Raw genomic sequence first — 25,147 nt, 5'->3', positions numbered from 1 at the left:
TTTCAACATTTTTTGCTCAGGTTTTATTTTCTTTTTCTTTTCAAACACAATATTTTTTTTCTAAATTCAAATATTTATAGAAATAGTGATCTTTTTTTATCAACTTTATTTTTATCAAAAATGATAATCTTTTCTCCATCTGTCACCTTTTTTCCAAAGTACGATGAACTTTTCTCGAATTCATGAACTTCTTTTCAAACTTGATGATTTTTTTCTGAATACGCGAACTTGCTTTCAAAATTGATGGAACTTTTTCAAGTTTCTTATTTTTTTTCCAAATTGATGAACTTTTTATCAAAATTGATGAACCTTTTTTTAAAAAAAAATTTGAACTTTTTAAAAAAGTTCATTTTTTTAAATCAATGATTTTTTTTAAAATGAACCTTTTACAAGTTTGTGAGCTTTTTTCTTCAAAATTCATGATTTGCTTTCAAAATGTTAAACTTTTTTATAATCGATGAACTTTATATGAAAAAGCTGGTTTTCATTTTTTTTAAATTCATATACTTATATCACCTTCACATTTTTTTTTCTAATTGACAGACATTTTTACATATTTCCACTTTTCAGATTAATGAACTTTTTTGAGTTGATGAAGTTTTGAAATTAATAGAAGAATCGCAACCATTTTTTTAAACCAGCACTCGTCTTTCACAAGTGCTTGCAGGCCAAAAAAAGACCAGCAAACAACTCATTAGCGATGGATTGGGCGAGAAAAATCAGGGAGCAACTAGTTGACAAGCGCTCCTTTGGGAGCCTCACAATGATCAGCGCCACTTGGCATGCTTTCATCCGCCACCACGTGTCGCTCTCTGGACGCTTCCTTTGGAATTTGTTTTTTTATTTTTCCGCACTCGTTTTTGGTTTTTAAATAATTTTTTCGAATTTTTGATTTTTCACTGGTCTTTCTTAGCTTTTGGACAAAAAATAAATAAAAAAACACTCTTTTTTTTGCTTCCGCCAGAGGCGCGATTTTGCTTGTGCGAGAGGCACAGCCATGCCTCTCAAAAACGAAAAAAAAACACATTTTCTATTATTATTTTTTGCCAGAGGCATGGTTTTACTTCCGCGAGAGCCACGGTTTTGCTTTCATGAGAGGCACGACCGTGCCTCTCAGAAAAGGAAAAAAAACATGTTTTCCATTTTCCTTTCTTTCGCGAGAGGCACGATTTTGTTTTCACAAGAGTCACGGTTGTGCTTTCGCAAGAGGCATGGCCGTACCTCTCGGAAATGGAAAAAACATGTTTTTTTCTTTTTCTTTTTTGCGAGAGGCACGGTTTTGCTTCCGTGAGATGCACGATTGTGTTTTCACGAGAGGCGCGAGCGTGCCTCTCAGAAACGAAAAAAACGTGTTTTCTATTATTTTTCTTTCGCGAGAGGCACAGTTTTGCTTTTGCGAGAGGCATGGTAGTGATTTCGCGAGAGGCACGGCCGTGTCTCTTTCGGAAAGGGAAAAAATAGTGCTCCCGGTTCGGTTTTTTCATCTGGTTTTTTTGACCGGTTTTTTTATGAAAAAGTTCATCAAAACCTATAAACATGGGTATCTCGTTTTGAAGATCTCTACACGAGAAATCCAAGGGTGAAAACGGTTCAAGATTTGGATGCACAGTTTAAGAGATAAAACATTTGGAATAAAAGGATCTGCGAAAAAAGAAAAAACTCCCAGATTGTGACAAGTGGTGCACATGCAGCGCGTCATTTGTCACAACCTGGACGATAGGAGTGATCTTTGCAAGGAGTACTCCCCAATTAGTGATTTCAGCGAAACCAACATCGAGCGAGCAGCTAGTCGAACGAGCGATGGGCCATGCCCCCTTAGGTGGGCATGTGATCGCCAACAAGTTTGCGGGGCACTGAAGGCGCCAACGAGGAGCTCTCATCGAGACATAGGGTAGCCTCTTGTCATCGGAGCGCCAGATGGGCCGGCTTCGCTTTTTTGTATTTCTTTTCATGTTTTTGATTTTTTTCTCTAACTTTTAATAGTCTAGGTTATACTTCCAAATATCCAAATATTTTACATAAAACGTTTTTAAAATATTAACCAAATATTTAAAAATGATTAAGAGGTGTATAGAAAAAATGTAAACGATGTATTAAGAAAAGGATGAACTTATATTTGAAAAATGTTGAATGTGTATTAGAAAAATATTCTTGACATATACGAAAAATGTGGAATGCAAAAAAAAGAAACAAAAAAGAATGAAAACCTAGAAAGAAACAAGAGAAACTAAGACCGAAAGAAAAACAAAAATAATGAAAATGAAGAAGGAAAAACTAGAAACAAAGGAAAAAATAGTGAAAACCAAGAAAGAAACAAAGAAAACCAAAGAAAAACATATAAAAAATAAAAGCAAAGAAAAATAGTAAAAAAGAAAGAAAAATAGTGAAAAGCTAAAGGAAATGAAAAGAAAATAAAAATTAATGAAAACCTTGGAAAAACCAAATAAAATTGGTGAAAAAAATAAAGAGGATCATAAAAACCTAAGAAAACAAGTGAAGAAACAAAAAAAATTCAAAAAAAGCACTAGCGAATGAAACCCAGTGAACGAAACAAGCAAACTCGATCAAAACTAGCAAACAAGAAAGGAAAAAAAACCGATCAGCCCAATAGCTATAGGGGGGATGGGCAAAACCTTCAGCGAGATATTGGCAATTCCTATTTGGCAATTTAGGCAGCCGCTACTTTGTATTTTAATACGCAAAAAACAAGCATGCACTCGTTGCGGATGGAACAAGCCGCTACCTCCCTCATCCAGGTTCGTTGGTATAACCAGAAAGCCACGGATCGGGATATGCTAATCTTCAACTCTTTCGTTCTCCTTTTTCTTTTATTTCATTTTCCTTTTTCCCATTTTTGTTTTATGTTCTTTTTTCTTCTTCCTGGTTTCTTCCCTCATCGATTTTCATACTCTTCTATGTATAGGAAATACCTCCTATATTTTCTTCATTGTTTCCCTTTCTTTTTTTGTTTTCCTACTTTCTTTTTTCGTTTGTTGAATGCATGAACTTTTTCCAAATCGAGGAAGTTTTTTTTTTCAAAATCAATGAACTTTTTTAGTGATCTATTTTTCAAAACCGATAATTTTTTTCAAATTCGATGAACTTTTTTCAATTTGATGAAGTTTTTTTTTCAAATTTGATGAACTATTTTTCAAAATCAATGATGTTTTTTCAGATTCAATTAAGTTTTTTTTAAATTCAGTTAGGTTTTTTCAAAAATGTTGAACTTCTTTCAGTTTTGTAAATTTTGAAAAAATAGATTAACTTTTTTTTTGCAAATTTTGATGAACATTTTTTCAATATTTTGTGAACTACTTTCTAAAAATGTTGATTTTTTTTCTAAATTGAACTTTTCTAGAATAGGGCAACGTATTTTTTCATGTTCATAAACTTTTTCTGCAATCTATGAAGTTTCAATTATTATTTTTAAGGAAAAACATGTATGAGCGGTTATAATAGTTTTTAAAGTAGCGCTGCATTTATTCACTTGCAACGACAAACCCTAGTGGTTAGCCGAACACCTGTATGTATTGTAGGGCATGTGTTCGATTTCGTCGTGTGAGCACAATTTTTTGGCGCGCTCCCAGACATTTGTTAGTATCGCTTTGAACGAGATATAACATCTGTGAAAAGGCAGGAAATAGTATGTTGGACTTGTCTTTGCGTTTGTTGTTGCAAAATGTCACGCTCATACAGGTCCCGAACCCCCGCAGACTGCTGAATGGCGCACCCTTCACCACCAAAGGTGTCTATGAGGCGTTGGGATCACAGCTTACCAACAAACAGTGGCGGAGCCAGGATTGGCTGACACCCCAGGCGAGAAACTAACGGCTAAAAGCTACCCAAAAAAAAACTCCAGTTTCAACGCATACGAAAGTCAATTTATGTTGCATAACTAATAATACACCAAACATAATATTCCATGGCAGCATTTGTTCCATGATGGGTCAACTAATAAAGTAAGATAAATCAAAAGACAATATGTAGCATATATAGATGATCCAAAAGATTAATACCAAATCAAAGGATTGGTTGATCTGACCCTCCCATAACAACTTCTTCAATAGTCGAAGAAGCTAAACCTTGAATGATAAATTTTGAAATGCAAATCAGTGCATAATAAAGGAAGCAAAAATAGTTCATAATAGATGCAAAATTTGAAAAATTACGTCCAGGACGAGGCAAAAGGCATTTGCGACTGCGATAACCTTGAAATCGCTCAATGATCTTTGATTCTTCAATACTCACAAATACATCCCGCTCAATGTAACATACCATTCTATGATTCATCCAATCATCACCCATTTTGTTCCTCAATCCAGTCTTGATAGTGCTCATTGCTGAAAATGCCCTTTCCACTGTTGCGGTTGCAACAGGTAAAATCAATGCTAACTCAACAAGACGGTAAACCAAGGGAAAAGTTGTGTGCATATTACTTGTAACCATATTTATGGCAAGATGACCAAGGTCATTGCAATTCATCAAATGTGGATCAACTCTTGCTTCCCGAATGAATGAGTCTAGTTGGTTTCTAAGGACAAAAGTAACTTCATATGTAAAGAAGTCAGCAGCATACATATTAGCAAGGTCTACTAGCTTGTCTTCATTATAATTGGCAAATGAATTCTTGGGATCAAGACAAGCAATGCATCTCAACAATTGAGTAGACCTTTCAGCAAAGCGGTTGTTTAACTCCACAATAAGTTGATCATGCAACACATTGAATATTTCATTTCTGAAATGATGGTTGTAAGTTACCAACTGCCCACCCCAAGTCCTTGAACGCCCATTAGCAGTTCTATATCTTCCATATTTGGCACTACAATGTTGTACTTGACACAAAAGTCTGTTACCTCTTTAAAGAGCTCACCCCAACCATTCTGCCTTATATTTTGAATATCATCCAATGTGGTTTTAATCAATCCAACAACACGTACAATATTCTGATTTTTTAGTTGCAAGCATTGTGACAGATTGTTAGTCTTGCCCAATAATGTAATCATAAGATGCCATATGAGAACAAATTCAAAGGACTCCATTTGCTTTGTCAATCCTGCGGCTGTGGTTCTTTGTGCAACATTATCTGCATCATTGTGTAGATTTTCTAATACCTTTAGAACTGGTTTCCACATCTGAACAAGACGGCACAAGGTTTTATGATGTGATCCCCACCGTGTATCACCGGGTCTAGCAAGGTTAGTTAATTGGTTTTTTCCTTTTCCCACAAGAAGTTCCCCAGCCTCTATTTGACGCACTATTTCATCATGTTGCTCTTGGGCCAATTGATCATGTCTTTTACAAGAAGCATTAACAATGTTAACCACCATGCTTGTGTATTCAAAAAAATCCCTTACTGATGAACAACACTTGGGAACAGCAACAACCACTAATTGTAACTGATGGGCAAAACAATGTATATAATGAGCATAAGGATTTTCCTCCAAGATCAATCTTTGCAACCCACGGAATTCCCCTCTCATGTTTGAAGCCCCATCATAACCCTGTCCTCTCAAATTAGACATAGATAAGCCAAGAGTAGCAAACATACCATCCAAAGCTACCTTCAGTGAAGTTGATCTTGTGTCAGGAACATGCTCAACTGCCATGAATCTCTCAATCACCTCCCCTCGTTTGCCGAGATACCTACATAAGACAAAGGAGCATGATTAATATAAAACTTCAACAAAATCCACCTACAAGTCTACAACAACAAACACATACAATACGAGGAAAGGTACTAACCTCAAACACATAGCCATTTGCTCTTTCATAGATGCATCTCTGGACTCATCAACAAGTAAAGCAAATTTCCTATCTCCAATCTCCTCTATAATGACTTTGGTGGTCTCTTGTGCACAAGCCTTGCATAAATCCAATTGTATCTCATGTGAAGTCAGTAGATGGTTCCCACCTGCATCACCAAACAATTTTTCCACCTTTGGGTCTTTCTTTATGAACAAGTCCAACAACTCTTTGAAGTTACCCTTATTCATTGAGCTAGCAGACTCATCATGACCACGAAAAGCAAGAGCTTGTAGTGTCAAAAATTTGACAATACCCAATATAATGAAGAGACGAGCTTTGTATTCTTCTTCTCTCTTCTTAGAACCCCTATCAAACACATGTGGAAAATTTTGTCTTTGATTTTTGAAATCATCATAATGTTGTCTAGATTTGTTATGAGCACTATCATGCTTGCCAACATGCTGATTAAAAACTTTAGGTCCATCCTTCCAAGATTTAAATCCATTTTTCGTGAACGCCTCAACACCATAGTTTGCATCTCTTGGTTGCTTAAATAGAAAACAATAAAAGCAAAAGGCTGCTTTTTTTTCAATGCTATATTCCAACCAGCCGCGATGATCATTATACCAGTAATCATGAAAGCTTCTACCATTTATCTGCTCATATGTATGATCAGTTGGTTGACATGGACCCATACTAATGTACTCCCTTCTAGCAAGATCTCTAATGTCTGCATCCAAATCCTCAATTGGTATTCTCTTACCAGGGTCTGATTCAATATCACCAGGTTTAAGTTGAGCCATAACACTAGGGGCATTATCAGTTGTTCGAGTTGAAGGACCTGTTTCTGCAGTTTCCGTGGTTCGAACTTGAAAAAATGAATTCAATGTCTTGTTTCTTTTACTCATCTTGCCTTCCTGTAAAATTTATAGAAACAAAATTACTATCTGTCTACATAGGTTTCCACATCTAACAAAGGAGTGGCATCAAGCAAACAATGGTGGCATCTAGCAATTACAGAGTACAGGAACTCTACCTAGTGAATCCTAAGTGAGGGGGCCATGCTTACAAGATTAGAATAGAGCTCCACGCCTCCAACGAACAAAGCTCAACGATGCACTGTCTCTGTCCTAAAAGCTATACATCAGAATTTAGAAGTTCAGAATAGAGCTCCACGCCTCCACCAAACAGAGCTGTGAAGGAAATATGCCCTAGAGGCAATAATAAAGTTATTATTTATTTCCTTATATCATGATAAAAGTTTATTATTCATGCTAGAATTGTATTAACCGGAAACATAATACATGTGTGAATACATAGACAAACAGAGTGTCACTAGTATGCCTCTACTTGACTAGCTCGTTAATCAAAGATGGTTATGTTTCCTAACCATGGACAAAGAGTTGTTATTTGATTAACGGGATCACATCATTAGTTGAATGATCTGATTGACATGACCCATTCCATTAGCTTAGCACCCGATCGTTTAGTATGTTGCTATTGCTTTCTTCATGACTTATACATGTTCCTATGACTATGAGATTATGCAACTCCCGTTTGCCAGAGGACCACTTTGTGTGCTACCAAATGTCACAGCGTAACTGGGTGATTATAAAGGAGCTCTACAGGTGTCTCCAAAGGTACATGTTGGGTTGGCATATTTCGAGATTAGGATTTGTCACTCCGATTGTCGGAGAGGTATCTCTGGGCCCTCTCGGTAATGCACATCACTTAAAGCCTTGCAAGCATTGCAACTAATGAGTTAGTTGCGGGATGATGTATTACAGAACGAGCAAAGAGACTTGCCGGTAACGAGATTGAACTAGGTATTGAGATACCGACGATCGAATCTCGGGCAAGTAACATACCGATGACAAAGGGAACGACATATGTTGTTATGCGGTCTGACCGATAAAGATCTTCGTCGAATATGTAGGAGCCACTATGAGCATCCAGGTTCCACTATTGGTTATTGACCGGAGACGTGTCTCGGTCATGTCTACATTGTTCTCGAACCCGTAGGGTCCGCACGCTTAAGGTTTCGATGACAGTTATATTATGAGTTTATGAGTTTTGATGTACCGAAGTTAGTTTGGAGTCCCGGATGTGATCACGGACATGACGAGGAGTCTCAAAATGGTCGAGACATAAAGATTGATATATTGGACGGCTATATTCGGACACCGGAAGTGTTCCGGGTGATTTCGAAGAAAACCGGAGAGCCGGAGGGTTACAGGAACCCCACGGGAGAAGTAATGGGCCATATGGGCCTTAGTGGAGAGAGAGAGGGGCAGCCAAAGGTGGGCCGCGCGCCTCCTCCCCCCTGGTCCGAATTGGACTAGGAGAGGGGGGGCGGTGCCCCCCTTTCCCTCTCCCTCCCCACTTCCTTCCCCCTCCTAGTAGGAGTCCTACTCCTACTAGGAGGAGGACTCCTCCTTGGCGCGCCTATAGGGCCGGCCGGCCTCCTCCCCTTGCTCCTTTATATACGGGGGCAGGGGGCACCCCTAGACACACAAGTTGATCCACGTGATCATATTCTTAGCCGTGTGCGGTGCCCCCTTCCACCATAGTCCTCGATAATATGGTAGCGGTGCTTAGGCGAAGCCCTGCGACGGTAGTACATCAAGATCGTCACCACGCCGTCGTGCTGACGGAACTCTTCCCCGACACTTTGCTGGATCGAAGTCCAGGGATCGTCATCGAGCTGAACGTGTGCTAGAACTCGGAGGCCGTAGTTTCGGTGCTTGATCGGTCGGGTCGTGGAGACGTACGACTACATCAATCAAGTTAACGCTTCCGTTGTCGATCTACAAGGGTACGTAGATCACACTCTCCCCCTCTCGTTGCTATGCATCACCATGATCGTGCGTGTGCGTAGGAAATTTTTTGAAATTACTACGTTCCCCAACAGTGGCATCCGAGCCTAGGTTTTATATGTTGATGTTATATGCACGAGTAGAACACAAGTGAGTTGTGGGCGATATAAGTCATATTGCTTACCAGCATGTCATACTTTGGTTCGGCGGTATTGTTGGATGAAGCGGCCCGGACCGACATTACGCGTACGCTTACGCGAGACCGGTTCTCCCGACGTGCTTTGCACATAGGTGGCTTGCGGGTGACAGTTTCTCCAACTTTAGTTGAACCGAGTGTGGCTACGCCCGGTCCTTGCAAAGGTTAAAACAGCACCAACTTGACAAACTATCGTTGTGGTTTTGATGCGTAGGTAAGATTGGTTCTTGCTTAAGCCCGTAGCAGCCACGTAAAACATGCAACAACAAAGTAGAGGACGTCTAACTTGTTTTTGCAGGGCATGTTGTGATGTGATATGGTCAAGACATGATGCTAAATTTTATTATATGAGATGATCATGTTTTGTAACCAAGTTATCGGCAACTGGCAGGAGCCATATGGTTGTCGCTTTATTGTATGCAATGCAATCGCGCTGTAATGCTTTACTTTATCACTAAGCAGTAGCGATAGTCGTGGAAGCATAAGATTGACGAGACGACAACGATGCTACGATGGAGATCAAGGTGTCACGCCGGTGACGATGGTGATCACGAGGTGCTTCGGAGATGGAGATCACAAGCACAAGATGATGATGGCCATATCATATCACTTATATTGATTGCATGTGATGTTTATCTTTTATGCATCTTATCTTGCTTTGATTAACGGTAGCATTATAAGATGATCTCTCACTAAATTATCAAGAAGTGTTCTCCCTGAGTATGCACCGTTGCGAAAGTTCTTCGTGCTGAGACACCACGTGATGATCGTGTGTGATAGGCTCTACGTTCAAATACAACAGGTGCAAAACAGTTGCACACGCGGAATACTCAGGTTATACTTGACGGGCCAAGCATATACAGATATGGCCTCGGAACACAGAGACCGAAAGGTCGAGCGTGAATCATATAGTAGATATGATCAACATAGTGATGTTCACCAATGAAACTAGTCCATCTCACGTGATGATCGGGCATGGTTTAGTTGATTTGGATCACGTAATCACTTAGAGGATTAGAGGGATGTCTATCTAAGTGGGAGTTCTTTAAGTAATTTGATTAATTGAACCTAAATTTATCATGAACTTAGTACCTGATAGTATCTTGCTTGTTTATGTATGATTGTAGATAAATGGCACGTGCTGTTGTTCCGTTGAATTTTAATGTGTTCCTTGAGAAAGCAAAGTTGAAAGATGATGGTAGCAATTACACGGACTGGGTCCCTAACTTGAGGATTATCCTCATTGCTGCACAGAAGAATTACGTCCTGGAAGCACCGCTGGGTGCCAGGCCTGCTGCTGGAGCAACACCAGATGTTGTGAATGTCTGGCAGAGCAAAGTTGATGACTACTCGATAGTTTAGTGTGCCATGCTTTACGGCTTAGAACCGGGACTTCAACGACGTTTTGAACGTCATGGAGCATATGAGATGTTCCAGGAGTTGAAGTTAATATTTCAAGCAAATGCCCGGATTGAGAGATATGAAGTCTTCAATAAGTTCTATAGCTGCAAGATGGAGGAGAACAGTTCTGTCAGTGAGCATATACTCAAAATGTCTGGGTATAACAATCACTTGATTCAAATGGGAGTTAATCTTCCAGATGATTGCGTCATTGACACAATTCTCCAATCACTGCCACCAAGCTACAAGAGCTTCGTGATGAACTATAATATGCAAGGGATGAATAAGACTATTCCCGAGCTCTTCGCAATGCTGAAAGCTGTGGAGGTAGAAATAAAAAAGGAGCATCAAGTGTTGATGGTCAACAAGACCACTAGTTTCAAGAAAAAGGGCAAAGGGAAGAAGAAGGGGAACTTCAAGAAGAACAGCAAGCAAGTTGCTGCTCAAGAGAAGAAACCCAAGTCTGGACCTAAGCCTGAAACTGAGTGCTTCTACTGCAAGCAGACTGGTCACTGGAAGCGGAACTGCCCCAAGTATTTGGCGGATAAGAAGGATGGCAAGGTGAACAAAGATATATGTGATATACATGTTATTGATGTGTACCTTACTAATGCTCGCAGTAGCACCTGGGTATTTGATACTGGTTCTGTTGCTAATATTTGCAACTCGAAACAGGGACTACGAATTAAGCGAAGATTGGCTAAGGACGAGGTGACGATGCGCGTGGGAAACGGTTCTACAAGGGTACGTAGATCACACTCTCCCCCTCTCGTTGCTATGCATCACCATGATCTTGCGTGTGCGTACGAATTTTTTTGAAATTACTACGTTCCCCAACAAGCTGTACATCGAACTCGAAGAAAACTAGGAAGCAAGGAAGGGATAGCTTTGCTCTTGGCCTCTTGCTCTGCTGTCTGCTATGTGTTGCGGCTCGCCGGACGCCGGGTAGCCTGCCGCCTTGCCGAGGTCGCCGCCTCGTCGGACAGGGCAGCAGCCCGCAGCACCGCAGCGGCGCAACCTGATGCCGCAGAAGGGGGTCGAAGGGGACGGAGCTGGCCGGCAGGGTAGGCGGCGGGCGGCGCCTAGGGTTCGTCCAAGTCAGGGGAACGGGCTGCGGGTGGCTGGCTGGTTCATGTTCGTCCAGACTCGAAGTAGACGCACAGGCAGGCCGCAGGCAGATGAGGCAGGCAACGAACGAGATGGGCCTCACGCCCCAGGGAGCCTTCGTTGTTCTACATTATATTTGCTATAGTGTACGAGCGAGATGGGCCTCACGCCCCAGGCAGCTGCCTGGGCTGCCTGGGGCCTGTCTCCGCCCATGCCAACGAATGTATGGTCATATGGACTCCATTTTGTCATACGGGTGCCCAACCGTGTTTGTGTGTTTGGCTGGTTGTTCCACCTTGACCGGCTAAATACACGAGCTAAACTACACCGCAAGACACTCCTTGATTCTTCGACCTGTGCTCGATGCTCTGTTGCAGTGGAAGACTGTGCTCATTTTTTTAGGATGCACATCCTCATGTGTTGTATGGGATCCTCTTGGTTTCCAACCAACCTACTCGCTGACCTTATCCCTTTGGACCGCCCCCAACACTACTCGACTGTCATAGCTACTCAGGAAAAGTTGGGATGTTATAAACTCTAAGGTGTTTAGAAGCATTGATGTATCCCATAATGATGTGATCTCTAACGTTATTGCAGATCTAACCCTTTGGTCTTATCACCTCAATAAAGGCACCTCTTACGGATCATGTCGGGTTGTGGCGTGATTACCTATCCTCCTACCTAGGCTAAAAACTCTCATGTAAAAACTTTTTTCTTGACATGTATTTAGGTGGGGAGCCCCCCCCCCCCTAGTTTCAAAAAAAAAATATGTACCACATCACCGTGCATTGCGTGATGCCCCGTAGATGCACGTTCGTATATGATAGACTTCAGGCTTATGAACTCATCTTCCGCGAATTATCATGCATCATATTCCATGTGGAACACTGAGGAGAAACCATATACATAGTATAGAGTTAGTTGTTAGTAATAGCTACAGCCCAGATATAAATTTACTGAAAAAACACATAATGTGTAAAGCATTATGGGCTGTTAATTTACGAAATTTCAGCATCGTTCCAAATGGTGAGAATTTAGCATTGTAATTACATATGGAAAAATTGTCTCCTCTAAACATATATGCTTGGAATCATTGCCTACTTGCTTATTTTGAAATAGAGATTACATTGTTGAAAATTCAAATTGACGAATACTTGGCAGCGAATTCAGCAATATGCTTGTCCGAGCTTCCCCCTTCTTGCATTGCCTCCTTGGCCTTTTGCATCCACTTCATAGCATTTCTTTTGTAGTCGTCCTTCCTCTCCCCATCCATGACATCTCTAATACACCTCTCGACCTCCGCACTCCTTAGTGATCCACTTTCACTCTTCTGCACTCGCACACCCATACCCCATGCGCTCTCCACATACTTTGCGATGGTGGGTTGGTCCGCCCAATGCAGAATTCCCACAAGAGGTATACCACAAACAACCGCCTCCAGCGTCGAGTTCCAGCCACAGTGAGTAACAAAACATCCTACATACATGTTTACGAAATAAAAAAGGAAATGTTATTACCAGTTTCTTGTTTTACCAAATCTTCTAATTCATTTTCAAATGAGGCAAAAACAAATATCGTTTTGTGATATCATACCAATGGCCTTGTGTGCTAGAACCTCAAGTTGGGGGCACCAAGAAACAATCAATCCATTCTTCTCACATGACTTCCTTAGTTCCTCCGATAGCTTGTGTGCCTCGTTGGACCTAACAACCCATAAAAAAGATTTGCCACAATTACACAACCCATTGCCAAGCTCCTCTAGCTGGGTTGCGTCGTTGTTGGAGAAAGTCCCGTAGGATACGAGCACAACAGAGGAGATGCTCTGTTTTTCTAGCCAATCCATGCACGGTGCATCGCTGCCAAATCTAACATATAAACCCTGCTAGGCTACCCGCCTAGCGAGGGCAACTGCGCGCGCTAGCGATCGTGGGCCGAACGATCTTTCTACTAGCGCTTGTTTTTGGCCGCTGGCAGTCGGTCAACCGTTGGTTTTTTCCTACGTTTGTCGCTGCTTCCCAAGCGGATGGCGGGTGGACCTGTTTACCTGCTGCATCTAAAGACCGATGTGGGTTTGCCTTGTTTCGGTGGGCGAAAAGATGAAAACGAAGCGATGGAAATATCTGCCTCGTCAGCCCTCTTTCTCAGGGGAAAAGATCTCTCTCTCCCTCGTCTCTTCCCATCCCCCTCCTCTTCCATATGCCGCCGCCACCACTTCCCCTACCTCTCGGACGCCTCGTCTCTTCCACCTCCGCCTCCATCACCTCCTCCCCTGCCTCCGCACCCGACCACGCGCTATGGACGAGGACGAGGAGGCAACAGCTCGGGAGGCAGGCAAGAGGAAAACGGGAGGGATCCCCTCCCGAGCCCCGCGCCTCCCCTCTTTCCCACTGCGCCGCCAGCCCCTTTCCCTCCCTTCGCCGCTGCTACAGCTCCTCCCTGAACCCGCGGCGCGCCTTCTTCTCCGACCGTTGTTGCCCGCACTGCTACTGCCGCGGCCTGCTACTGCTCCCCCTCCTCCAGCTCCTCGCCCCAGCGGCGCTTCCTCCCCTCCTCTCAGGCAAGGCGTCTTGGGGTGTGGAGGCGGTGGGGCAGCAGCCAGTCATTGTCCTGCAGCGGCAGCAGCAGGTCGGCTTCCCCGTTGTGGCGGCGACGCGTCTAGAGGAACCGGTTGCCCTTCTCCTGGATGAGCGTCGGAGCCGAACAGCCGGAACTGACCATTGATGAGCTGGGGCAGCCATGCCACATAGGAGGTCGAGGTGGACCAGGAGAAGCTGCACGAGGCTCCATCGCCTCCTTCTCAAGTAGGTGCACACACTCTTCTCCTTTTTCTGATTTTGCCTCCTTCCAGTGCCCTGCTGTTAGAGCTTCTATATTTGTTTGTGCAGATTTGGTTTCTCTATGCCTACATGGTGTTTGATGAAAATCCAAGAAGGACGGGGAGGATTGATCTATGTAAGCCATCTGATTTAATTCTTCAAATAATTAGTTCCGGTCAATCATAACAAGATGAGTAGCTTTGCTTATGTTCTCTTTGATCCTTTCTGAAGGCGGATAAGAGAAGAAAACTAAAACATGTTCACTAGAGTGGCCTGGGGTGGCCCGGGAGCTACGAGGATGGGTTGATGAGACTGGATTGGCAGCCGACAGCGAGAGAGGAAGGGTGGTTGTTCCTGCGATGAGGTGGTGATGATTGCCATAGTGGAATTTTGTAGGTAAAATCCAAGATGTCTCCTCTTGTGTGATTTGTGTGATGAATTTATGTGGTAGATAGATAGATTTCTTTTTGAAAGTCTGACATGCCTACAACTGTTGGGAAATGAACTTGTTAGCTCTGTTTAATTTAATGGCATATTAAACCTGATGCAGCTTGTAGCTGGTGATGTTTCTTTAGTAACTATAAATGTTTACTTCGATGCCATGTTATTCATCTGAATTATTTGAGAGCTGCAAATGATGTTTTCATCTTGCAACACTATTGAAAAGGGAGCGCCTTGTGTGTTTTAGGTACGACAGCGACGAACTTTGAGGGCCCCCGGTTTGGTGGCAGCATGAGCCTCGTGGAGTGTTTTTGTTTCCCCACTTAGACTACTGTTTTGATTCTCAAGTGTGGAGATGGATGTGACTTACCATGGAGGAAGTGGGTACAATATCCATTTGAAAGATGCAGCAGGGCCAAAATAAGTTTCCGGTAAGCTTTCATATTTCCTTGTTTCATCCCTCTCTCTAACTATGACTACGCAAGCATTGGTTAATTACACCCCTCTAAATCGGGTGTTCCTGTCGTTTTTCTCATGTGGTATGCTCTTGTCCTCTCCTTGACCACCACTCATATTTAGGTGCAATTGGAGCTGCAAGTCAGATTGGTTTATACAGCAATGGAGTGATTTGTACCCTGCAAAGTTCCCCTTTTGGTTCACTGACACGGTCAACCTATGTGCACGTAGATGATGTTTTGTTTCCCTCCCCAGAATCTCTGTTCTGTATTGGTGTTGATGTTTTCTTCACTTGCACATGCAAAAACAGTCCGAGACTGAGCTCAGGCCGAGGATTCTCCCTCGCTCGAGGATTCCAGTAACTATGAGTTCTAGGCGAAGATGTACGTTTCCTACAGACATTTTCAGTTTCACGAGAGGTACTTTACAACTTACAAGTATTGCAGCTTATTCGGTTGAAATTTTCAGAAAACAACCGGGGAGGCTACAAATTATCAGCTTGCCCCTGTCTTTGCAGTATAAATAAAAACTACATTCTGTCATCTTCAGTTCGCTGAGCCTGTCTATTTTTTTCTTTCTTTGTTTTTTCTTAGGAGTAGAGTATGACCTGCTTTTGTTTTATAGCTGGCCAAACGGGCCGGGCTAAATAGGCCAGCCCGCGAGCACGCCGGCACGGCCCGCCATGGGCCAGGCACGGCACGGGCTAAACGGGCCGTGCCCGGCACGCAGCACGCCTTGGGCCGTGCCTGGGCCTGGAGCCTGGGCACGCGGGCCAGCACGGCACGGCCCGTTTAATTTTTTTATATATTTTCAGAATTTATATATATATATACCTAAAGTATAGCCCAATAGGCTTAAAAACCAGCCCAGCAAGCTGAAAATGTGTAGCCCAGCGTGCTAAACGGGCCATCAGGCCGGCCCGTTTACTAATCAGGCCGTGCCTGGGCCAAGGAGCAGCGCCCGTGGGCCGGCCCGGCACGGCCCGGCTATTAAACGTGCCATGGCGGGCCGTGCTGGGCCAGGCATGATTAGCACAGGTCGGGCCGTGCCGTGCCGGGCCGGCCCGTTTGGCCAGGTCTGTTTTGTTTATTATAATGTAAATCGGAGGGCTACCTCTTTTTCAATAAAACAGAACTACTGTTGAAGCGAAGAGGTTAACAGACAACTGGGGTTTAGTTCTATATGATTCATTACTTCACTGCATGGTCTCGGTCATGAACCCGCAGTGTGTCTACCAGCAATCCATATAGAAGCAACTAAGTTGCTTGATTTTCATGTTTAGCTTTTAATTTTAGACATGACTAAACTGAAGGAATTGTGGACGAGCAATTAATTATGTATTTGTACATGTCAAGAAATGTGCAAAGTATATGTTTATTACTTTTTTCCCTTTCCCCATTCCCTACTTTTTGATAACATTCAAAATATGTGCAATAGCTCATTGGTAATTTCCTTTTAGGTGGATAGATGATGTTGTTTTGTGTTAGTTATATTTTCCACGAGTAATCCAAGATATTTCTGAATTTATGTTGTCATTTTGCAGCTTTGCCATTCATCTTGAAAAAGTATGTTCCGTTCTGTCTAGGATAGAGAACCATGATTATCACCACTGTTGGAGGAAAAAGCTAGAGCAATTGTGTTTCTACTTTCATGCATTGTGGTTTTCTATTCTTGGAAGGATAGAGTAAGTTTCCCTTTTATACAAAAGCACTATTCAGGATCTCAATAAGCTCAGGATTCTCAGGTCATGGTCTTTGCTCTTTCAGGTTTACATATTTCGTATGCCTAAATAGTGAAGGTACTTTATTTTCATTTAACTGTTTCTATGCTATTCTCTCATTGTCTGTGTTGTCTAAGAAATTCTTCGATTTGGAAAGTTGCCATCTCTCATTTTTTTTGTTTTACCGCTTTCTTGTGCTACAATTTGTTAGGCAAATTTAGCTTTCAATTCAACAATTTTCTTGCTTTCTAAAGCATGTACTACTGTTGAAGTTCAGTATATCAAGTAATAATAGTGTGTTAAAATGAATAATACACATTGAGCTATATATATTTGCTGCAATTTGGGGCTGCTGTTGTAATGTGGTATATATCCTCCCTTGTATTACGTAAGGTTGAAGTGACTGTTTAATATTCTTCCGCTCAGCAGCACCAAGTACGTGTTTGCAGCCTTTCTGTGCTACATGTGAGTTCAGTTTACTGCTAACTGCAGTTGTTTATAGATTAGTGTATTTTGCTGTAGGTTAAATGGAGTTAGTAAGACCTTATTTGATACTGATCATAACATACTAACGGGCTCCATGTAATCCCAAGTGCATTGCACAACAAATTGTCATTTTGCAAGATCTTCTAGAGGTACTTCATTTTTGCTGATGAAAATGACTACTAACAAAGTTTTAATATGATAATTTTGCTGATTTGATACATTATCTTTCAAGTTAATTCAGAGATTTGATGATACGGTTTAGAGTACCAGCGGTGTTATGTTCCACAGTCCACACTCTTTCCTTGAAGCAATTTTAGAAATATTTGAAACTATGAGCGACCAATTTTCAATTATATGGAATGGATTCCTGAAGAAATCTAATTATTGATGTTTTTTTATGGTGGTACTATGTTGCTGGTTTGATTAATGATAAATGCTTGATGCAATGATCGAAATGTTTTTCTTTCTGTTGTGTGTCCCCTCACGTGATGAAATATTTATTGTGGGGCGACTTAATTGGTTATTGTTCTCTTTATCCCTTGAAAAGTGCTATGTAACAATACAAATATGCTTTCGTTCGCAGAGCTATATGTCCTATGCTCCTCTTGATGACATATATGAGGACTCACAACCTGAGCCTGGAATATCACTCCAATTTTAAGTTGCCTGTTTTGCATAAAGGTTGGATATATGGTGACATGGTAAAGCTGATTTGGGAAAGCGGGTGTAGAGTGTGCATAAGTTAAGAAAACAATTTATAATCTGTGATGTGATCATTGCATTTTAATTTAGTATATGTGATCACCTCAAGTAGGGAAGTACTGAATGCACCTCTCTGTCAAGTGCATGTATCAGGGTACCATTTTTTACTCAACCGATTTAACACAGGGCATGAGACTGCCATACATAGATTTATTGCATTGTGTGAGGGGAAGGAGAAACGTGGCAGCTCATATTTTAAAGTGATGGCCGAGCTGATAATGCAGCCATTATTTGGGCAAGTATTAAGACAGGAATTGTGTGCAATTTAATGACTATATATGGTTGGTGAATCACTGTCCGTATACTAGATCATGGTAATGTAGGTGACTAATATTAGTAAAGTTTAAATTGATTTCCCCTGGGACGAAGATCTCCATCTCCTTATAGTAGGCGTGGTGGTTCAGTAGTGGGGGCCTGGGGCAGCTCTCTTCCACCATGTATGTTGAATGCATTTCATCTGAAGCACATAAGCGGCATCTTCCTACACGATGCGCCCTCCACAACAAATGAAGCACATAAGCGGCATCCCTATAAAAACCAATGCCTAATCCAATGACATCATTGCTCGAGAAACACTGCACCGAACCCAGCCCACGACAACAAACAACAAATCTAATATCAAAGGAAACAATACAAACCAGATCGCACACAGGGCGGAGCGGCAAGCCTAGCAGACGGATGACCAGAACAGCAGCGGCTGCAGAGCGGAGCAGCATGCCTAGCAGACGGATGACCAGAATAGCAGTGGCGCATATCGCGTGGAGGGCAAAGCAGCGCCCAAGCAGCAGCCGCGGAAGTAGCACCGAGAGCCGGAACAACAGGACGGCGGGGATCCTCCAACTAGAGCAAGGAACCGAGGCGTACCCAGCATCCCCAAATGGTCAATCTCCACTGCTAACTGCTAGAGCTGCGTCGAGTAGAAGACAGGCTCACAAGGAAACCCATACACACACGACACGCGGCTTGGACTAGCGGCCAGCTGGAGACTAAAGCTTGCTGAGAGGACGCGCGTGCACCGTGCATGCATCGATGTGTCTTCTGGGTCCTGAAAGGCACAAGGCGACAAGCACACTGCAGCGCTGCGTGCCTACGGATGGTCACGGGCGGACGTGCCTTTTTCTAGACATAGTTGTAGTGATTTTTTTAGTGGGATCGTAGTATGGTTAGTAATATTTTTATGTTTTTAGTTTGTATATAAAATTTGGTCAAAGTTAATTTTTTTACTTTGACTAAGTTTATCAAAAAAATATTAAAATTCACAACATAAAATAAATATTATTAGATGCATCATGAAATTAATTTTAGTACCTTATAGCTTTAGTATTGTAGATATTGATATTTTTTCTGTCAAAGTTAGTCAAACTTTAGAAAGTTTGACTTTGCCCAAATGTTATATGCAGACGAAAAAAAGGAGAGTGTACATCCAACAATACAATGTAAGGAGTTGCATGCTATTTAGAGTCATCCTAATAGCCGACATGTACAATAGTAATTTTATTAATAGTTGGTCCACCATACATCCTCGCAAAGTGTCTTGGGACTTGTGCTGCAGCTGGCTACTACTACCTCCGTCCTGTTTATATGTCCCCTTAGACTGAAAAATATGCTTGAATTGTAATGTGGGTCCAAAGAAATATGTGTGAATGGAATAAGAACTGTATATAGTTATTGATACAACATCTTTGAGTATATAAATTAAATGACACCAATATCTGAAAGTTACTTGTGTCTGCTTCCCCTCTTGAAATTAACATTTTGTTTTGATTTTTCGATACTTTAATAAGGTCACTCATCAAGAAAGTATCTTCTCGGTACTTGCATGATGAAGGAAAAAAATTGGTTTCCTAACTGCTTTGGAAAGTACAACTGTACAAGTATGTGACATAATAATGCCTGGAAATTGGCAAATGGCTGCATCATTTGAGCTATTTTGGCGTCTCTGCCATCCGATTGTTGTTCAGTTTTTCTTTTGAAATGAGGCTATCTAGAGTACTTCAAGTTGTGGTTTAGGAAGACAATTGTTGGTTATAGTGAATGACTTCGTCGGACTATTTGTTCATTTGGCTATCTTAATGCAGTCCCATGTGCATACATTTTGCAGGCATCAGCGAAGATTTGGGAGGCAGAGAGGGATTTCTCAAGTGAAAACAGAGCAAGAACCACAAGGAGCTCAAGATATGTGCCCGAATAATATTAATGTACACTCTTTCAATACATGGCTTACTTTTGGCCTTTGCGCCATTGGCGCAACTGGTCATCTAGTAGGTTGAAACCATAAGACTTGTTGGAGGGCAGACGATCGTCGTCAAGGTAAAACGATGGCAAGGTGGGGCCTACGGTAATCGCTCTCCATGTTAACTCCATGAACGCTCCCTCCTGCTCACACGTCAAAATGTCAAGCACTAATTTTTCTGTAAAACCCTACTCTAATTAACTTCCCTTTTAAAGATTCTAGTCTCGTTATTAGTATTGTCAAAATTTATAAAGATGTTGCAAACAAAGATGTAGAAAGAATTTCCATGTTTGCAAACCCATAGAGGCACACGAACAAGACTCACCTTTGGCTCGATGGCGTTGAATGAGTTGACGAGCACGTCGTCAGCGTCCTCCAGCCCGTCGAACTGCCCAATAGCCGTCTTAAGGAACAACGGCTGTGACTCCGGCGCCGCGGCGAACGGCGGCACGTCCTCCTGACCCAGCACCACGCCCAGCGCTCCCCGCGCCAGCAGCTCACGCCCGTCCGTCACTGGAAGGGCCAGCCTCCCCGCAGCGAGCTCCCCGTAGACGACGTTCACCGAGCACGGCTGCGAGAAGAACGCCGCGGCGGGAACGCCGGCCGCGCGCGCCACCCGCCCCGCCCACGGCAGGTGGGAGTCGTGCACCAGCACGCGCACAGGCCGCCCGGCGCGCGCCTCCGACAGAAGGAGCTCCCGCAGCGTGTCGGACCCCACGGCCTCCAGCCGGGAGACGTACTCCGTGTAGTCCGAGGCCGCGCCGCCGGCGTCGAAGCCGTCCGAGATGGCGGCCACGCGGAAGGGCGCGCCGGGCGGCGGGCTGGAGGAGAGCACGTGGCGGGTGGTGACGAGCGTGGGGCGGAGGCCGTGGCGCGCCAGGCCGCGGCCCAGCTCCAGCAGCGGGTTCGTGTGGCCCTGCGCCCCCGGGAACGGCAGGAGGAGGACGCTCGCGCCCTCGCCGTCGCCGCCGCCTCCATGGCCCGTGCGCTGCATGCTTCTGCTTGGTCTGGGGATTCCTCAGGTGTTCCGGTGCTTCGGTGGAGTGGATTATATAGGCACGGAAAGGGTGGAAGCTGAGCGGCGCGCAAGGTCCGGTGGCTGAACTTGGGCGAGTGGAAGCAACGAGGAAGGTGGCGCGGCTGCATTCTCCACCGTACGCGTGCACATCCATCTTCCGAGGACACTCGTCAATCAGACAAAGACACTGCGTGTGATATTCTCAATGCTTTAAATAACGGGTTATGAAAAATAACGGCAGGCCTTTAGATCAGGTTATAACGAAGTTATAGCGAGCTAAAACGGGTTATAGCGGGTTATTTATGAAGACGACCATTTAGTAGCACCCGGCTGCTATAGTCGACTATTTAAAACTATGGATATTATCAGCGAGTGGCCAGCAACTTAATGGGGTGTTGACCAGTGCCTTTGCTGGTTAAAAATGTAGCTCACCACCGGCCCTCCAATCCCGCAACAACAGCGGCTCAGTTTTAGATTATACAAAAACAAGCAAGATGGTTATGACAGAAACAGAGTAATGTAATCTATCAAGTCACATTTGTACGTTCATTCGTCAATGATAGGTTCTGTGACTGAGTCATGTAATCTTTTTCTTCTCGATCAGCTGCAGTTTTTCTTTTATTCTCTTTCACTTTTTCAAAGATGGTATTGTGCATTACAATGATGCAGAAGCCGGTGTAATCCCCTTTTCGAAAATAACTTTTTTAGTTCGATGATTCCGCTGCAAGAGCACAGCAAGTCAGTTACCGCAAGTTGAACAACACATTTGTCTAAAAAATGTGTAATATGAGCGAATTTTAACACAACTTTCAGGCCATTCAATTGTTTTATGAATGGTTTATTCTACTGTGACAAATTATTCCATATATGACCTATTCGAAATTAACTACAGGAAATGATCTTGGAGACCTTAAATTATTATTTCTGCTCAACTTACCTTCAAATTAGGTTGTAAAAAGACAAAGTTGGCCTATAAACTCAATGTTTAACAATTGTTTCTTGTCATCTTTTAAATCCTTCAAGTTGTATTCTGCCATGGTCTGGAAAATCTTGAACTGTAGTTTTCATTTAGAGTAAAGTAGATGCATACAACTGAATAACATAAATTACATTTGTATTTTACAGAGTATGAAGAAGTAGAATTCAAGTACTGGAATATGTTTATCATATTTTTATTGTAATTGTTCATATTTAACAAGGATAAATGATATGAATAGATGTTAAATAAAATTTACTAAACAATACCTGAAACACGAGTTACTTTTAATTTCAGAACTTAATTTTCTTATAAGATTGCAAACTCTAATACCGTAAACTAAATATAGTCTAGAAGATCCGGAAAATAAAAAAACATATTTTTCTAATTCAAGTGACTGGGATGTATAGAAAATCTTAACCGAACTCCTATAATTATTTCCTACTATTTCTGATGTGTAGCCTATGAGCTTTCAGGCTCAGCTGTCGCATGCGCCTAATATGTGGGACCATTTTGTTAGGAGAGGCTCTGGTGTCAAATGATGTAAAGTCTGAAATAGACTTTTTAAATCAGAAACCTTGAGGCAGATTTTCTAAATTTTGGTAGTTACCGTCACCCAAGCACAAATATGGGATAAACAGAGGAAATTTTGTCAAATTTCTCCAAGTTAAAGCATCATTACATCGTTTGTTAAAGCATCATTACATCGTTTGTTCTCTAAAGCTTACACCTAGGTGCATAAACCCAAATATATCTAACTCCTCATGAGTATAGTCAATTCATCGGTAACTCGATATAAAATTGGATTTGTGCAGTGGCTACTAACACAAGAAAATTAAAGTGTCATTCTAAACCTCTTGATGAATGCCTTGACATTGAAGTATAAAGTGAAGAGGAAGAATAATCCTCTATACAGAATTTACGATGAATCACAATATGACTATCGAGTGGTTGTGGATAATCAGGCCTAAATTTATCTCGATAAATACTTGGCTGCAAATTCAGCAATATATTTATCCGAAGTGCCTCCTTCATGCATTGCCTCCTTTGCCATCTTCATCCACTTTGTCGCATTTTTGCGGTACTCATCCTTCCCCTCACCCATCACCTTGCGGATGCACCTCTCCACCTCCTCCCTCCTCACCAAGCTTTTCTCGTTTGCCCGCATCCGCACGCAGATCCCCCATGCACTCTCCATGTACTTTGCCGTGGTTGGCTGGTCAGCCGACCGTGGCATTGCCATCATTGGCACGCCGGCAACAATTGCTTCCGTCGTCGAGTTCCATCCGCAGTGGGTCAAGAAACAACCTGAAGTTGAAAGGTAAATTAATACCTGAAAAATTGATATTTATATTCATAAAAATAAACTCCCTATTTTTCGTACCTATGGACTTATGCGCCAAGACCTCAAGCTGGGGACACCATGGCACAAGTAATCCATTTTCCTTGCATCTGTCATTGAGTTCTTCAGATATTTTTTCTACCTCGCTGGATCTCACGACCCAGAGAAATGGCTTGCCGGAGTCGCAGAGCCCATTTCCAAGCTCGTCAAGCTCGCCGGCGTCGAGGCTGTAGACCGTCCCATAGGACGCGAGGACTACCGAGATAGTAGGCTGCCGTTCCAGCCATGCCATGCACGGCGCGTCGCTGCTGAAGAAGTTGACGCCGTAGGCCTTGTTCGACGGCAGGCGGCCGTCGTCGAGGAAGAAGGACGGCAGCGTCGGGCCGACCGTCTTGGCGCGCCATCTGGACTCCATGTACTCCGCTTCCTGCGGCTCGAGGTCGCGGAAGGAGTTGACGAGCACGTCGCCGGCGTCCTCGAGGCCCTCGAACTGCCGGATCGACACGTCCAGGTACTTGGGGTACAGCTCCGGCGACACCACGAACGGCGACAGGTCCTCAGGCCCGAGGTCCACGCTCACCGCGCCCCGCTCCCGTCCGCCATGGGCAGCGGCGCGCGCCCCGCCCACGCCTCGCCGTAGATGAGGTCCACGGCGCACGACTGCGACATGAACGCGGCGGTCGGCACGCCCGCGGCCTTGGCCACACGCGGCGCCCACGCCATGTTAGGGTCGTAGACCATCACGGACGGCGTCCTCCCGGCGCGCATCTCCTCTGCGATGACCTGCGCCAGCGTCTCTGACCCCACGGCCTCGGCCCTGCGGCAGTACTCGACGGGGTCCGGGCAGGAGGCCATGCCGCCATCGTCGAAGCCGTCGGAGAAGGCGGCGACGCGGAAGGGGTCGCCGGGGGGCGGGCCCATGGAGAGCACGTAGCGCGTGGCGGCGAGCGTGGGGCGCAGGCCGTGGTACGCGAGGCGGCGGCCGAGCTGGAGCATCGGGTTCATGTGGCCCTGCGCCGGCAGCGGCACCAGCAGGACGTGCGCGCCCCCGCGTTCATCGCTCTCCATGTCTCTGTTGGGTTCAGGCTCGCTTCAGCTCTGGGAAAAAAGCTCTGCTTTGGATGTTCAGTCAAGGGAGTGAGTGTACCATGAATGAATGCATCGGGGAATACAAATAAGATAAGGTTTTTTGTTCTCCTACGGGAAGCTTCTCTGAGCATGGCTATCATCTACTCCCTACATTTCACAGGGTAGTGCTTCCTCTATCCCCGTGTTTTAACTTTAACCATAAATTTAACTACCAAGATTGATTATGGCGGGAGCAAAAATTATATCAGTGAATTTGTATTCGAAAGAAGTTTTCAATTATATATTATTTTTTTCCGCCGCAGTTGGTCTTGTTGGTTAAATTTATGGTCAAAGTTAAACCTCGAAAAGCGCGGATGAACTACATTTTAAAATGGAGGGAGTAGTATCAAGCAAGTCGCTTTCAAGCTTGACAGGGATTCAGGGAAGGTGCTCGTGTAGATTCCACATTCCAAGACTACCCTCTCCAGCTATTTTTCTTTCTCTTTTCTCTTCTGTTTCTCCTATGAGGAGTGCTATGTGTCTGTCGGTTAATCTTTTTAAAAG

At 43.4% G+C, this 25,147-nt stretch overlaps 1 protein-coding gene, 1 long non-coding RNA gene and 1 pseudogene across 3 annotated transcripts; 1 reads left to right on the top strand and 2 right to left on the bottom strand.

Annotated features, from left to right (window-relative positions):
• Nucleotides 1-12,347: 12,347 nt before the first annotated feature.
• Nucleotides 12,348-21,173, bottom strand: LOC119352942 (UDP-glucosyltransferase UGT13248-like). Its single transcript, XM_037619532.1, has 4 exons — nt 20,505-21,173; nt 20,198-20,322; nt 12,859-13,130; nt 12,348-12,741 (listed from the first exon to the last, which is right to left on the bottom strand). Exons 1-4 carry the CDS (start codon nt 21,171-21,173, stop codon nt 12,404-12,406), a joined length of 1,404 nt encoding a protein of 467 aa, XP_037475429.1. The 3' UTR covers nt 12,348-12,403.
• Nucleotides 13,461-18,081, top strand: LOC119352944. 2 transcript variants are annotated; one of them, XR_005170274.1, is made up of 8 exons: nt 13,461-14,066; nt 14,151-14,217; nt 14,313-14,477; nt 14,770-14,953; nt 15,102-15,361; nt 16,522-16,662; nt 16,745-16,776; nt 17,768-18,081. It is a non-coding gene; the product is annotated as an uncharacterized LOC119352944 (long non-coding RNA). The 2 variants fall into 2 exon arrangements; XR_005170275.1 differs by having other exon boundaries at nt 16,745-17,333.
• Nucleotides 21,174-23,146: 1,973 nt separating the features above from the next.
• On the bottom strand, nt 23,147-24,583 carry LOC119352943 (annotated as a pseudogene).
• Nucleotides 24,584-25,147: the final 564 nt, after the last annotated feature.

The sequence above is a fragment of the Triticum dicoccoides genome, chromosome 2A (genome assembly GCF_002162155.2).
Source record: "Triticum dicoccoides isolate Atlit2015 ecotype Zavitan chromosome 2A, WEW_v2.0, whole genome shotgun sequence".
NCBI classification, from domain to species: domain Eukaryota; kingdom Viridiplantae; phylum Streptophyta; class Magnoliopsida; order Poales; family Poaceae; genus Triticum; species Triticum dicoccoides.
Note: the sequence above shows the minus strand (reverse complement) of the source record. Positions and strands in the feature narration are given on the sequence as shown.

Excerpts from the sequence above, each read along its gene's own strand:
- LOC119352942 (XM_037619532.1), bottom strand. The coding sequence starts at position 21,173 with ATGCAGCGCACGGGCCATGGAGGCGGCGGCGACGGCGAGGGCGCGAGC. Across the intron at positions 13,131-20,197 it reads TTCAACCTACTAGATGACCA|ATTTGGCAGCGATGCACCGT; the intron begins GTTGCGCCAATG and ends TTTATATGTTAG. Across the intron at positions 12,742-12,858 it reads TCTAGCACACAAGGCCATTG|GATGTTTTGTTACTCACTGT; the intron begins GTATGATATCAC and ends ACATGTATGTAG.